Genomic DNA, 14,263 nt, shown 5'->3' with positions numbered 1-14,263 from the left:
CGAAAATTAATCCTCAGTCCCTCACTACGTCGTGCCTCGTAATCAAATCGTGCTTTCCGCAAGTAAAATCTGGGAATTGTTTTTTTTATTTATTTATACGACTAGCGAAATTCCGGTGGCTTCCACAAAACGATACAGTCAAATTCCAACAGCACGGTGTCGTGCCAACACTTGAAGGCATTGATGGACCATGGTGCCGCGCACTCATGACACAGAGGCACTCAGTCAGAGCAATCGATGGACAAGTTTGCCAGGCTAAACCCCCCCTCTACCCCTTCACACCCCTCCCTCGCCCGAAGCAACATCACCATCGCCATCTCCATCTGGGACCCTGAAATTTTGCTCAAGATTCTTTCTTGCCGGTGTAAGTTGGTTCATATTCATTCCGACAAATGCTATTCATCTTGCTTACGCGTTTGTAACCCTGTCTTCGTCTTCATTTCACGCTCATCAGTCTCTTCACTAGAAGAGTGGCTGGCGGACTCCTTCCCCGACATCATGAAGGCACTGCTCAGACATGTCAGACTTCTAGGCCTGGCTGACCACTAGGCCTCCGTTTCCTCCGCGGACCCGGACCATGGTTTTGCGTCCAAAAACATTACTCAATATATGTCTCTCTACAAAGTGGAGCTCGCGGACGGTGTGGTAAACTGCGCACTTGGCTCAGCTTCAGAGGTTCAGCTTCCAGTTTGATGATGAACACGTGTTCACAACGCCGCGCGCCACATTCACTTTTTGCTGTTCGAGCGCTTCTCCGTCCTTCCGTGCCCAACGTTGTCCTACACGTGATGCGTGATGCCACCAAAACTGGACGTTTGAAAGCGAACGCGTTTGTTAGGATTGAGCGCTGCTCGGGGCTAGCTCTCTGTGCAGAGTCCGATTTCGCTTCGTTCGAATGACGTCACGCGCGTAATAGGAGAGCTAGAGCCGCGGCGAGCTGTTGCCAAAGACCAGCGACGCAGCGACGCCACGGCTTTGAAAAGCTGCATGGCCGCGGAATGCGCGTTACGACCGAGCGAGGCCGTACAACGCGATATTCAAATGCGTCCCTCGCTTTGTGGCCACCTTCCATATTTCTTTTCCATGTCTTTCATTTATTCAAAGCCTACTCTCGTTGGCGCCGCTTGCGCAAAGAGCGGGGAAAGCGTTGGCGGATGACACCCCTGGGAACATGTGAGCCCCGACGTTCCCGTTGGGTTCCTGCTGGGCCACGGTAGCAGATTGTCGCGTCGTGTGTGACTTTCTGGCGCGACTCTTGTTTATCGTGTCGTAATTTTTTTTTATTAAGTACTGCTGGCCTGAATTCCAGGCCTTAAGCAGGAGTGGGTTACTCTTCGGTACAAATATACCTGAACAACAAAAAGAGCACACATACAAAAAAATGTAACTGGAGAAAAAGTGAATGTTGTGTGAAGTACGGCACTGAATTATATAATTTCAAATGGTAAAGTGTTATATATATGAACACACATCATATCGCAATAGTAGATATATGAATACACATCAAGGCATATTTGACAGGTGCGTTGCTCAACAATTGACAACGTGAAGGAAACAAGAGAAAAAAGGGTATTTGGTTCGATGCGTTATACATGTCAATGCGATGCACAATATAAAGAAAACATAACTGTAAAAACATCAAAATAAAGAAAAGCAGGAGATAAGTGCGACGCTTTCATGAAACCTTGCTAGATCATTGGTGAAAAGACACTATCATTTCACATTTTGAAGTGCGGCAGTGAAAGCGGCAACAGAAGAGCTCTCGATTATTTCTCTGGGCAAACGATTCCAATCACGGATGGTACGGGGGAAGAAAGAATTCATGTAAGTGTTGGTTCTACAATAAATTTCGCTAACTTTTTTTGAATGGAAAGAACGAGTGGAACGCTGCGTAAGAGCTTTCAAGTACGTGTTTTTGTCGATTCTAAGGTTATCATTGTATATCATGTAGAATGTTTTTAGCCTTTCGCGGTACCGTCTTGTTTGAAGAGATTCTAGATTTGCAGAAGTTAATAGAGCAGTCGGCGATGTTTTGCTGCTGTACGAATTAAAAATGAATCTAGCTCTTACTTTTTGCCTACGCCCATGCGAAACTCCGGCTGAGTCAATGAGGCGCTGTCGTGCAGCGTTTGCTGCAACGTGGCGGCGGACATTTGCCACCACTCGGCAATCCGTTAAATTGAAGTGCCTTGCAACGGCTGAGGCGTCACTTTACCAACCGTATGAGGGAAAAAAAAAAACGCCAAAACTCGGAGCGCTTTCGTTGCACTTCGCCGCACAGAGAGAAGGAGAAGTATGGGGAAAACATGAAGCAGCATGGCTTGGCTGATTGCAGCACCTGCGTCTGTAGACTTGACGCTGGTTTGTGATTGCGGGTTCCGCTTCGGCTGCGGAGAGGCCAGGAAACGCCACTCCGTCGATTACGGTTCGGTGGGGCGTACACTGGTCGACACCTTCACAAGATTGAACGAGAACGAGACCCTGAGTGCTGGGTCTGCCACAATGCCAAGACAATGCAACACATACTTTGCTTGTGCCCTCTATTTGTGGCCTAGCGAAGGACACTTAAGCTTACTGTATACCGTTCCTTTTTTGCAAAGGTAATTGCAAACAGAATCAGGAACACCTTAGATTTCCGTCAACCAAAGGACCAGGCAGGATTCCGTAAAGGCTACTGAACAATAGATCATATTCACGCTATCAATCAGGTGATAGAGAAATGTGCGCAATATAACCAACCCTTATATATAGCTCTCATTGATTACGAGAAAGCGTTTAATTCAGTCGAAACCTCAACAGTCAGGGAGGCATTACGGAATCGTGGTGTAGACGAGCCGTATGTAAACATGCTGAAAGATATCTATAACGGCTCCACAGCCACCGTAGTCCGCCATAAAGAAAGCAACGAAATCCCAATAAAGAAAGGCGTCAGGCAGGGAGATACGATCTCTCCAATGCTATTGACAGCGTGTTTACAGGAGGTATCCAGAGACCTAGATTGATAAGAGTTGCGCATAAGAGTTAATGGAGAATACCTTAGTAACTTGCGATTCGCTGACGATATTGCCTTGCTTAGTAACTCAGGGGATCAACTGCAATGCATGCTCACTGACCTGGAGAGGCAAAGCAGAAGAGTGGGTGTAAAAATCAATCTGCAGAAAACTAACGTTTAACAGTCTCGGAAGAAAACAGCAGTTTATGATAGGTAGCGAGGTACTGGAAGTGGTAAGGGAATACATCTACTTAGGACAGGTAGTGACTGCGGATCTGGATCATGAGACTGAAATAATCAAGAGAATAAGAATGGGCTGGGGTGCGTTTGGCAGGCATTCTCAGATCATGAACAGCAGCTTGCCATTATCCCTCAAGAGAAAAGTTTATAACAGCTGTGTCTTACCACTACTCACGCACGGGGCAGAAACCTGGAGGCTTACGAAAAGGGTTCTACTTAAATTAAGGACGACGCAACAAGCTACGGAAAGAAGAATGGTGGGTGTAACGTTAAGGGATAAGAAAAGAGCAGATTGGGTGAGGGAACAAACGCGAGTGAATGACATCTTAGTTGAAATGAAGAAAAAGAAATGGGCATGGACAGGACATGTAATGAGGAGGGAAGATAACCGATGGTCATTAAAGGTTACGGACTGGATTCCAAGGGAAGGGGAGCGTAGCAGGGGGTGGCAGAAACTTAGGTGGGCGGATGAGATTGCGAAGTTTGCAGGGACAACATGGCCACAATTAGTACATGACCAGGGTAGTTGGAGAAGTATGGGAGAGGCCTTTGCCCAGCAGTGGGCGTAACCAGGCTGCTGCTGCTGCTGCTGCTGCTGCTGCTGCTGCTGCTGCTGCTGATGATGATGATGATGATAATGATGATGATGATACCGTTTCGACTCCCGGCCCTTTACCGAGGGAAAAATTTTGAACGCATGGAAACTGCTTCACCGTGGCAAATGTGCCATCAAATCGCCACTGAACTTTCTACCGAAGGTGGGCTTAGGCGATCGCCTCTTGAACATGCGCGGTATAAAGGCTGCAAAATGTGCTTGTGCGAGAACATGCTGTTTGAACGCATTATATACGTGTGTATTGCGCCTGCAGTACCAGTGCAGTGTATTGGTTAACGTGTACATAGTTGCTCATTGTACTATGCCATAGTCAGCTACCATCTACCTTTCTTTGTTTCTCCCATTTCCCCTTACACCTGTGAGGAGTAGCAGGCTAAAGGCAGGCTTTTCAGGCCGACCTCTCCTCCTTCCTCTTGATAAAAATTCTCTCCCTCCTCCTCTGTAATTCAGCGGCTGTATCAAATGTGCTGCATTAATATTCATTCTGGCACGTTTTGACAGTGATGCTAACATGCTTTGACAGCGGTGACTTCTAACGTGTAGCAGACGCAATTCAAAGCGCTGGCGTTTTGTCAAGAAAGGGGGGGGGGGGGGGGGAGGACACCGCTGGATGGATAGTTCCTAAGCTATTCGCGCTTGCGTTCTGTTACGCATCGCTGTGCGCGTAAGTTTTCTTCGCGCGCATCGCACTGCGCTGTAAATGATGGCGCACTGACCAACATACCTCAAGATTTAGGCTCATTAAACTCTGCTGAAAGGCGGCGCTGGGGCAGAGCCAAATAAAGAACCATGAACAACGTTGGCATATAAAAAGAAAGTTCTCAACAATGAAACTCGTTAAAACGCGCTTGTCCGTGTCGAGTCTCCCTCCTGGTCCCTGTCAAAATACGCGCTGTTCTGTTTAAAAGCTCAATAATGGTTCAGGAAGTTTGATGCTGGACATTATTGGTCGTCTGCTAAAAAACGAGAAAAGATAGGCGTGACATCAGGCAAAGAAAAATAGCTTCATGGCGCAACCCACTGCCCCGTTTCAAAGGGGACGCTCACAGCATGCATCCATCCATGCCAGACATTCCTGCAAGGCTAGATCCGCCTGCAGCCAACATCACCCCCCTTCCTTCTACAGCGAAGCGGTATATCACTTAAGGATCCCGAGATTTATTCGTCTCCGTCGCCAGAAAACTCAATCAATCACAGCGGAAGGTGCACGCCGCGGGTGGCGCTGGGTTCCTTGCAGCACCACCCGACGGCGCTCTCCTCAGCTCATCCGGCTATATTGTCGGGGCTGGAAGTTAACCAAAGATCGCTAGATCGGATGACTCTGGGAGTTTACGGCAAAACCACAGATGGGACAGTGCAGGGCGAACATGAGTGGGGCATCATTTGAAGTCTGCGAGGCGCAGAGCAAAATTAGTTTTGTAGACTTTGGAACATGGTCCGAAATGAATGGGCGGCTTAACCCTTTCGGACACCACTTTATCCCGTTCATTGAAAAGTTGCTTTCACCACATCTCTTGCATCTTCACATTCATAGAAAGTGCAGAGCTGCAGCAAATATTAAGAATTTTCAGTTGTTTAGCGAGTTTTGTCAAGTCTCCAAAATTTCGACTCCATGCGAAAACTCACTACAGGAACACAAAATATGAGAACATGTACTATTTCGTGTTTTGAAAAGCTTGAAAAGCACTTATCCAGCCACTTGAAAATTATGGCTCGTGCACGATATTGTAAAAAACAATGAAAGAAGTGAACCCGCTACATACAACATACTGATACAGAGTAAAAACACCCGGCCGTCTACTTTCCCTCTCATTTTGCTAAAACATTTTGCACGTCATTCAAAATGGCAGCATAGTTCCAATAATATATGTTTCAAGATGTATGAAACACATACCATTACTTTCATCAGTGCTCTTGCTATTGATGCACTCTCCTGCTGTGCACAATTGTGTAGACAGCGTCTCAAGGGGTTAAGTCTACCTCTACCTGTAGTTGAAAAGCGTGGACACAGAATGTAGGAAGAGGTGAAGAAAGTTGGCAACAAAGTACAGGCTAATTGAAAGTGTGAATAGCCATCCAGGAGTCATCACAAATTGAGAGAAGTAGAGAAAGTAAATTGTATGCAAACAATGGAAACAAAAAAAGATCATGGAAAGTTACAAGGATGAGAAGAAGGATGTTAGAAGGGATAATTTGTACGATAACGCGAAGAGAAGTGTCTCGCTATTTGGTGCTCGTGCCGGTTGTCTAAGGGCAAAAACATACCGGAGCAAATATTCGCAACTAGATGAAGCATGTGCATGGTAAACCAAATATCCGGAGGCCGATCAGCACATCCTAATGGAATGCGATGGGATTCACCCAGTGAGATACGTAGGTAACGTATTCGTTGCAGAAGCGCTCGGACTTGGAAGTGGATGGAAACGTCAACCGGTAAGCAGTCGAGATAAACAAAAAACGTTTAGAGCATTGGTGTGAAAAAAAAGCGGGAAAGTGATTGATACGACCGGATCCGTTACAAGCGTCGGTAGCGGTAAAAGGTAGACTGAGAAGTTATATGGAAGAGAAAAAAACATTAAAGAGATGTATGCAGGAATGCTAGAATGAAATACATGTAAAGCATACCTGAGTAACTCAAGTAGGCTAGGTGACTATTTGTCACCGCCCTGTATGAAAGGGGATGCGAATAAATCGCCATCACCACATCAGCGGCGGCTCCGGCCTTGCAGGGTAAAGTGTAGGTCAGCTTCACCGTTAAGCTCGAAAGTGTCTTGAGCGGGCGTGCAACATGGACCATGACGTTCTCGGAGTCAGCGTCACTCTGTGTGTTGCGTAACAGCGTTGAAAGAGAAATCGCGAACGCTCCCTTTAGAAGCGTTCGTGGTGGGGCAAACTTCGAACAGAAGCAGCTTCTCACGTAGGTGCGCGTAAAAATGAAAGTGGAAGAATGCAACAAAATCCGCACACGCAGTCAAACTCCCCGCGTCTCTCCTTTTTTTTAAAGCGAAAGCTTTTCTGGCCGCGAACTTGCGATTTCGTCGTGGCAGTGCTCCGAGGAGGCACATGACGTCACAATGCACGCCTCGCCGCGGATATTTTCTCTCGCTCACTCCCTAGTCACTACTGCGCATGCGCCACTAGTAGCACCGAGCCACAGGTGTTCCGCCTCTGCGCAGCGCCGCGCCTTTCAACCGTCACCGTTTGATATGACGTCACGCGCGTTCCTCGTCGTTGCACTTGCCTCCGCTCGCTTCGCCAGCTGCGTCGCATGCCTGATAACATGTCGGAGGATTGGAAAGGAGAGCTCGCGTGCGCCGCAACCACAGTTGAGGCGGCAGTATGGACGGCGACAATTCTGATAAGCAGGAGGAGGCCTGGAATCGACATCGGAACGAGATGAAGAGGAAACGAATTGCCCAGGAAACAGATCAACAGCGCGCCGAACGACTGGCTAAACGCCGCAACATAGCTTGGCAACCAGACTAACCTGGACTTGCAATCAAGATTAACCAAGGCTAACCATACTATGCCTTAGCTTTCGCTACATATATCCTGGCATAGCCGAGCTAAGCCAATGCCATTTTTTTTTCTATCGTCCTCTTCTACACTTCTAGCGCTTTCGTGTCATCCCACGTGAATGAAATGCGTGCTTGCAGTGTCGATGTACATCGCATTCTGCATTGGACCTGCATTCTGCAAGTCTGATTTAGTAGGCCATGGTGGAATCATTCACGACGACGATAGTGTGCCATTGACGGTTCCAATAAGGATGTTCCGTTTACCTATTCTAGTGTTTATACAAAATAGTTGTCGAAAATGTTTCCCGAGCTGAGAGCATCGGCTAACCGCATACACGTTCTTTTAGGGCTCATCGTCTTCTGTATCGCCTTCGGCATCATAGCGGGCCAGATGGGACCAGATGCGGAACTGATGGTGCAGTTTTTTAGCAGCCTGAACGAAATCATCATGAAGATCGTCTACCTGGTCATGTGGTACGTTTGTTGTTATATGCACAGTATCTCTCTTCCTCTTTATTCCAATTAGCCACAGAATGGCTGAAGTGCAGCGCCTTGTTGCTCTTTGGTGAAGGTGTGAAAAGTCTGCGCGACGAACTCCGCTAACAACTTAAAATCAGCTACGACATCCGATAGCTAGTTTTGGGTACTGTGGAGATTATTTGTGCGAGAACGCTCTGTCTGTGATTGCCACAATATAGCACTTGCATTCTTTTCCCCAACGGTATGAATGGTTGAAAATTATAGCTCGAGGTTGTTTGTCTCATTTCGAACGATCAGTGTATGACGGCGAATTAACCGTGAGGGGTGACAGCAGACATTTCTTTGTATTATTTTTATTTTTTTCTATGGCTCCACAAGCGACACATGAAGATAGAGAATCGTAATATGTCATGTCATTGGCGCATTTGTAAAGAAGGTGGCAAATATTTCAGCGCATTTACTTTTAAATTATGTCTCACGGTGCCCCTTGAATCTTCTGAGTGGAAACGAAGTTGATTCATTCAATCATACGTTCATTCATCAATTCTTCCGTTAGCCATAAATGTGGACCAACCTGCAATGAAGGGGAAAAAGAAATGCCCACCACTGTTTCTGAAAACAGAAAAGTGAACCGACATCAGTCAAATCGAAGCACTGACTGACAAGCTCACTCCTAAAATTATTTTTACAACGACTCCCACGTTTACTCTTGCAACAAACCTAATTTAGATTTACCCTTGACGGTTTCGTAGGCGGCCCGTTTGTAGCTGGCTGTTATTCAAGCCGTATATCGAGCTGTGTTTCAACCTTTGTAATATTGTGATTTGCTCATGGCGGGATTTCATCACCAACCACTGCAGTGTGGAAAGACAAACGGGAAGTTAGCGGTGTTTAGCCATGAATGTGCTCTTATAATGTTGCCGCTGGTTCTTAGACCCGCCGATAAGTATATCTGTTGTGACATATAGATATCTGTGTGTTCTTTTTCCAATAAAACTCAGTTGGTATAGTCAGCGCTTGAGCTTGTTCCACATTCTGCTGACCACACGTTTGCCTCTCCGCTCTCCGGTGCTTTGCATTGTAGTCCCGTCACGGACTTTGCACCAAACTCGCCCAAATCGCTGTCCCAGTTCAATGCTACTTCACTGTCTCCTCGTGCAGGTACTCGCCATTCGGCATCATGTCGCTGATCATCGGCAAGATCATGTCCATCAAGGACTTGGCGCTGACGGCGCAGCAGCTGGGTCTCTACATGCTGACCGTGATCGCGGGCCTTCTGATACACGCCTGCATAACGCTGCCGCTCATATACTTTCTCATCACCCGAAAGAACCCGGTCACGTTCTTCAGGGGGATGCTCCAGGCGTGGATCACGGCACTCGGCACGGCGTCGAGGTGGGTGGGGGGCGTTGGCGTGGCCAGCGCGAGTCGTCGTTGCCACGTGCTTCTGAGAAACCCACTTTGCGCGTGTTATTGCACACTGCCTTTCTTTTTTCAATCTGTTTTTACATAAACTCGAAAGTGATTGCAATTGAAGCCTTCGTCCCGGACGAGAAGTCAGGTGCACGCGGGACTGTATGCAGGTGGTTTGCTGATGTGTTCTTGCCGTCAGCTTTCAATATGCCTGCCAAGACTCCAGTATTTTCTATGATGTTTACGAATGTGGGGTCATCTTACGATCCTAAGAAAAAAGAGCAATTCGTAACACTTTTTTGTAAAACATTTTAGTAACACATTTCCATAAAACCTTGTTTTATGAAAGAAAAAAACATTCTGTTCGTGAAAAGGTTCCGCTCGCCGGTCCGCAAACCTTCCGATGGAAGTCTTCTCATGAAGAAAAGGTGCAATAGGGACACATGCTTCGAGCGTGTTTGTAGAGGCAAGTCCCTGAAGCAGACACGGAAGTGAGTCACTGTGTCCCGAAATTAAGCAGTTTGTTGCGTGCCACTATTTGCCCTGCCGAGTTTGTTGCTGCTTGTATGCTGCAGTCTGAGGTTAACTCATGCTTAATAATATAGTGTGTCTGTATCCCTGGAAACACGTACACTCGCGGCAAGCATTAAAGAAACATCGCTGCTTCGGTGTCATTTCAGTAGGAGTTCACGGATTTTGAGGTTCACTGGTTGGCAGGCACGGTTTTGGAGAAATTCGACATTAACTTGACCCAGAATGTTCTCCTCACAGACAACGGAAAGCACTGCTGAAGTGCTTTTTTTTGTGTGTGTGTATGTGATAGACCATGATGACATAACAATTCTGTATGCCGCACCAAGATGCTAACTCACCACGTAAGTTTTCATCTTCATTTTTTTCAACAGGCAAATAAAAAAAGTATTGTTTTAATGTAAGAAACAAGCAGCAATGCTTTCGCTGTTTCGTTGAAGTCATACCTTTTCAAATCGTGTTTGGTCAGGTAAATTAAAATCATACTTTCACACGGTGGACACAGGAGGAAGTCTAATTATGGGGACCCCTCTTAAGCAAAAGTACGAAGTAGCTAAATTGATATGATATGACGGGTACATTGAGTTACGAAGAAAAATAACGGACCACGAACTAATTGGTGACTTGTCGGCTTGTCGGCTAATAGGCACCTTATCTGTTACATAAAATAATGGCAATATGCTGAGGCTCCATAAAAAGTATAGCAAATACAAAACGAATAAATGCACCATGCACCGCAGTGAACATTAAAGCGTTTGCTATGTTACCCACTAAATCTCAAAAAACAAAGTGAGAAATATAGCCACTAGTGAAATTATACCCACTTCTTCCCTGTTTAAAATGGGCGAACTTTTATAGCTACAACAAAATAGCCGTTCTTCAAGACCTCAGGCAGCCGTTCTACGTGTATACGTCGAAACATTAAGCAGAAAATGTAACGAGCAACCGGCATTACGAAGCTGCTACCGCAGCTCGGATTTGAGGAAGATCTATTCGAGTAACAGCCGCTCCAGAACCGTGCGATGATATTTCCATCGTTTCTGCCATTTATAGAGGGGTCATGGCCTCCGAGATTTGCGCGAGCCGGCGCGCGCGAATCTCGAAGGATATAAAGAGGCGCGCCCAATTTTTTGAGACACCTCCAGATGGCGCTCGCCTCCGCCGCATCGCGGCCCACGCAAGAGGCCGCGTTTCTACCAGAAGGCTCGCCTTCGTGCATAGCTTTCGCCGCCAGAGTTTCCCGGTAAACATTACGGTTACGTAAGTTGCAGTTGCCGGAAAGCGTAAAAAGCAGTCAGGCATCTTTGAATGCTATCGCGATCCTCTCATAAAGGCAGCGTCCTCCAATTATTTTTCTTTCTTGCGCGTTGCCCGCGAACAGTGCGGCCACGCTTCCGGTGACATTCCGGTGCCTGGAAGAGAACCTCCACATCGACAAGCGGGTGACCCGGTTCGTGCTGCCCGTCGGCGCAACCGTCAACATGGACGGCACGGCGCTCTACGAAGCCGTCGCCGCCCTCTTCATTGCACAGATGAACGGCATCAACCTCTCTATCGGCGAGGTCATCGCCGTCAGGTGAGCGCGGAGATTGGCCACGGGCATTGTCCCGCTTCTTGGAATAGCGGACGTAAATCGTGTAGATCGATCCTCGCTGGGACTGTTGCAAATCGTGTAGATCGTTTAATTTGTGTGACTAGAAGAAAAGTAAAAGCTGCGAAAAAAACCTGTCTGCGGGTATCCTGGACTGACGCTTCGAATCGTGCTATCTAAAAGCGCAAGCTGAAGGGAGCGCCTACCACGTATACTGTCAGCGAAAAAAAAATGGCACAGCAACCGTTTTGTCTTCGTCACAATTGTTTTTTCTAGCGTTGTGTTTCTACTGGTTTACTGTTCTAACGCGTTGAACTTATCGATCCCCTTCGATTGGGTGGATAAGATGAACGAATTCTTGCGGGTGCAACCGTAAAGGAACAACGAAAGCCCATTCTCAGTCACTGCCTAGATCAGGCACGTACGTTCTTCGGCAGTAAGAATGTGCGTGCCTCTCCCGAGACTTCGGGCCGGGATGGCCCTTACACCAGCAATCACTTGCTCTTGGGGTCAACCAGAATGTCCCGTGTCCGAAATGCTCCGCATCCTGCCTCTACAGCGGATGCCCGCCACCTGCTTTGGGCGTTCCCTGGGGACAAAGACAGTCTGCGAAAGTGTACTTTGGGTTGTCAACTTGTCAACTTGGGCCCCATGTGCTTACATTTAATTTCATTCTGGCGCTACGCAGCGTAGCAACCGAAGTAAAAAAAAAAGTGTGAGCAGAATTGAATTGTTCAGCTCGCTTTGCACGCCCATTCGTTCTGCAGTTTGACGGCCACGGCTGCCAGTATTGGAGCAGCCAGCGTGCCGAGCGCGGGTCTCGTTACCATGCTGCTGGTGCTCACGTCTGTGGGTTTGCCCACGGAGGACATCTCCATGATCGTCGCCGTCGACTGGATGCTGTGAGTATCGCGCACTCCTTCCACCAAAACAAATTATTTGAATAATGTCAAAAAGAGAAAGCCTATGGACGTCTCGCTTTACCATTTTTTGTCGACTAATCGGCCGAAACCCTGTTCGGAAGGGTACTTACTGACCGCAATGTATCAAAGCTCCATTATGCGCATAACGTCGCAGTAATGTTATTCTTATAGCACACTGTGCTGGTTTCTGCCTCGGTGCGATTTGGATCGCGACGATGGGCAGCTCGCGCTAGTTGGGAGCCGCCAGCGAAAACGTTTCCGCGCCAATCGCTCAGCCGCTTTTTCAAGAAATGGGAGGCCGGACGCGGAAACGCGTCAGCACTTCTGTTGCAAAACAAACGTGGCCGAAAACAGCACGCGCGTCTACCGCTGACACGGAGGAAAGAAAGAACTAGGGGAGGGAGCACTGCGAAACACGATTAAAGCCGGACGAATCGGCCCATCACGTGACCGTCACCTTGGAGCGCGCGGTAGGTTTTAGCGCTCCGCCAGTGCAGGCATATCTACGACCGGGCACGAGAGCTGGAGCACGGCGCTCTGTAAAAAAAATTATATAATATGAATGCGCTCCAAGCGCGAGATTTCCGCACGCCAAATATTAATCGCGACTCCAGTGCGCTCGAAAAGCGACTAGTCGACTACAGTGTAAAATAATTTGCACCCTTAAAAGTGAAAAAGGGTGTAAATGTGTCTATAACTCACATCCTTCGGGTGTTATTTATATAGGGAGTTATAGACAAATTTACACCCTTTAACTCACATCCTTAGGGTGTTATTTATATTGGGAGTTATAGACACATTTACACCCTCACTTTTAAAGGTGTAAATTATTTTACAGTGTATACCATTAAATTTTCTGCCTCTTCTGTCACGTGACTGCCGACGCGGGGCTTCGTATTTGAATCGGTGACGGCGGTACAGAGAAGTAGAAAGAGGACAGAGAACGGAATGAAAAACTTGGTCAACGCGTGCACGCGAAAGAACAGTTATGAATGTGTGGTGGGCACGGGGAGCCGTAGTGTCGGCGTACGAGCATCTCAAAACGCGCAGCGTTCAATCGACCGTCCAGTCGACCCAGTGTGGCGGACACTAATTGTCTGCGCAGTTCAAATCGAGGGCAGTAGCACAGTCGATTAAACAAATAATTTTTTTTTCATTGGAACTGGATGCTCTACTCTAAATATGCTCCGCCGCCCCCATCCAGCGCCACCCCACGGAAAAATCGATAGCACTTGGGTAAAAGGCAAAAAGAACCAAGCCCGCAGGAATCCAGCTATAAACACCTAAAGAAGTTTATTTGGCCTGTTCAACCTAAGACGAATATTCATCAAATTTTCGTTTTTATGCGCCTATAAGTTCACAAAGGCTAAACTTGGGCCATATAACATAAAAGTTTTCTAGTCTGCTGTTATTCCAATCTTCCGGTCTTAAACAAACGGAACTACCGACGCAAGTATTGGATGGTTACCTGCACTGTTGTTTGACGTCCAATCAAACGCTTTCCCCTTTTATGGGAGGTCACTTTTGCTTGCTTTCAACGCGAATCTTGGCAGGCTTATCTTGTCTACCCGACTGACAAGAGGCGAGGAACGCGCTGAAGGGAAGAGGGTTTCGGTGGGGCGGAGCTAACGCAGTGAAAGTAGATAACCGGATAAGGAGGATGGAGCCGGCGTCGGCGATTGGTCTGCTTCTCCTCAGTTAGCTTGCAGTGTCCGGTCGAAAATCGTGGCGAAGTGCAACGGTAGGGTAAAAATGCCGCTAAAAGAGATCCACAGTGAAGAAGAATTGGCAGAGATATGTGGTAAACGTGCGGAAAAGGTTAGACAACGTTCTATAACTGCCATGCAAAAATGGTTATTATATGCAAATGCATCAATTCTCGCCGGAAGCTCCGTAAAGAAAGTGCCATAGCGATCGGTGGGCAGACATCTTCTATTTTTAGAGCGCAGCTCTTTGGCG

The 14,263-nt window shown here is 47.3% G+C and overlaps 1 protein-coding gene across 3 annotated transcripts in view; it reads left to right on the top strand.

Moving 5' to 3' along the window:
- The window catches only part of LOC139050435 (excitatory amino acid transporter-like), a 217,440-nt gene that overhangs the window by 187,676 nt on the left and 15,501 nt on the right, over positions 1–14,263 (top strand). For 2 of the 3 annotated variants that reach the window (XM_070526808.1, XM_070526807.1), the window contains 4 exons: positions 7,714–7,840; positions 9,008–9,241; positions 11,172–11,366; positions 12,149–12,283. In XM_070526808.1, coding sequence (XP_070382909.1) covers positions 7,714–7,840; positions 9,008–9,241; positions 11,172–11,366; positions 12,149–12,283 — 691 coding nt within the window. Of the gene's footprint in view, positions 1–7,713; positions 7,841–9,007; positions 9,242–11,171; positions 11,367–12,148; positions 12,288–14,263 lie in introns of those variants that run through there. The other variant, XM_070526809.1, reaches the window with a different exon arrangement.

This window comes from Dermacentor albipictus, chromosome 10 (genome assembly GCF_038994185.2).
Source record: "Dermacentor albipictus isolate Rhodes 1998 colony chromosome 10, USDA_Dalb.pri_finalv2, whole genome shotgun sequence".
Lineage (NCBI taxonomy): Eukaryota > Metazoa > Arthropoda > Arachnida > Ixodida > Ixodidae > Dermacentor > Dermacentor albipictus.
The sequence above is the reverse complement of the archived record's forward strand: the minus strand, read 5'-3'. Positions and strand labels throughout refer to the sequence as shown.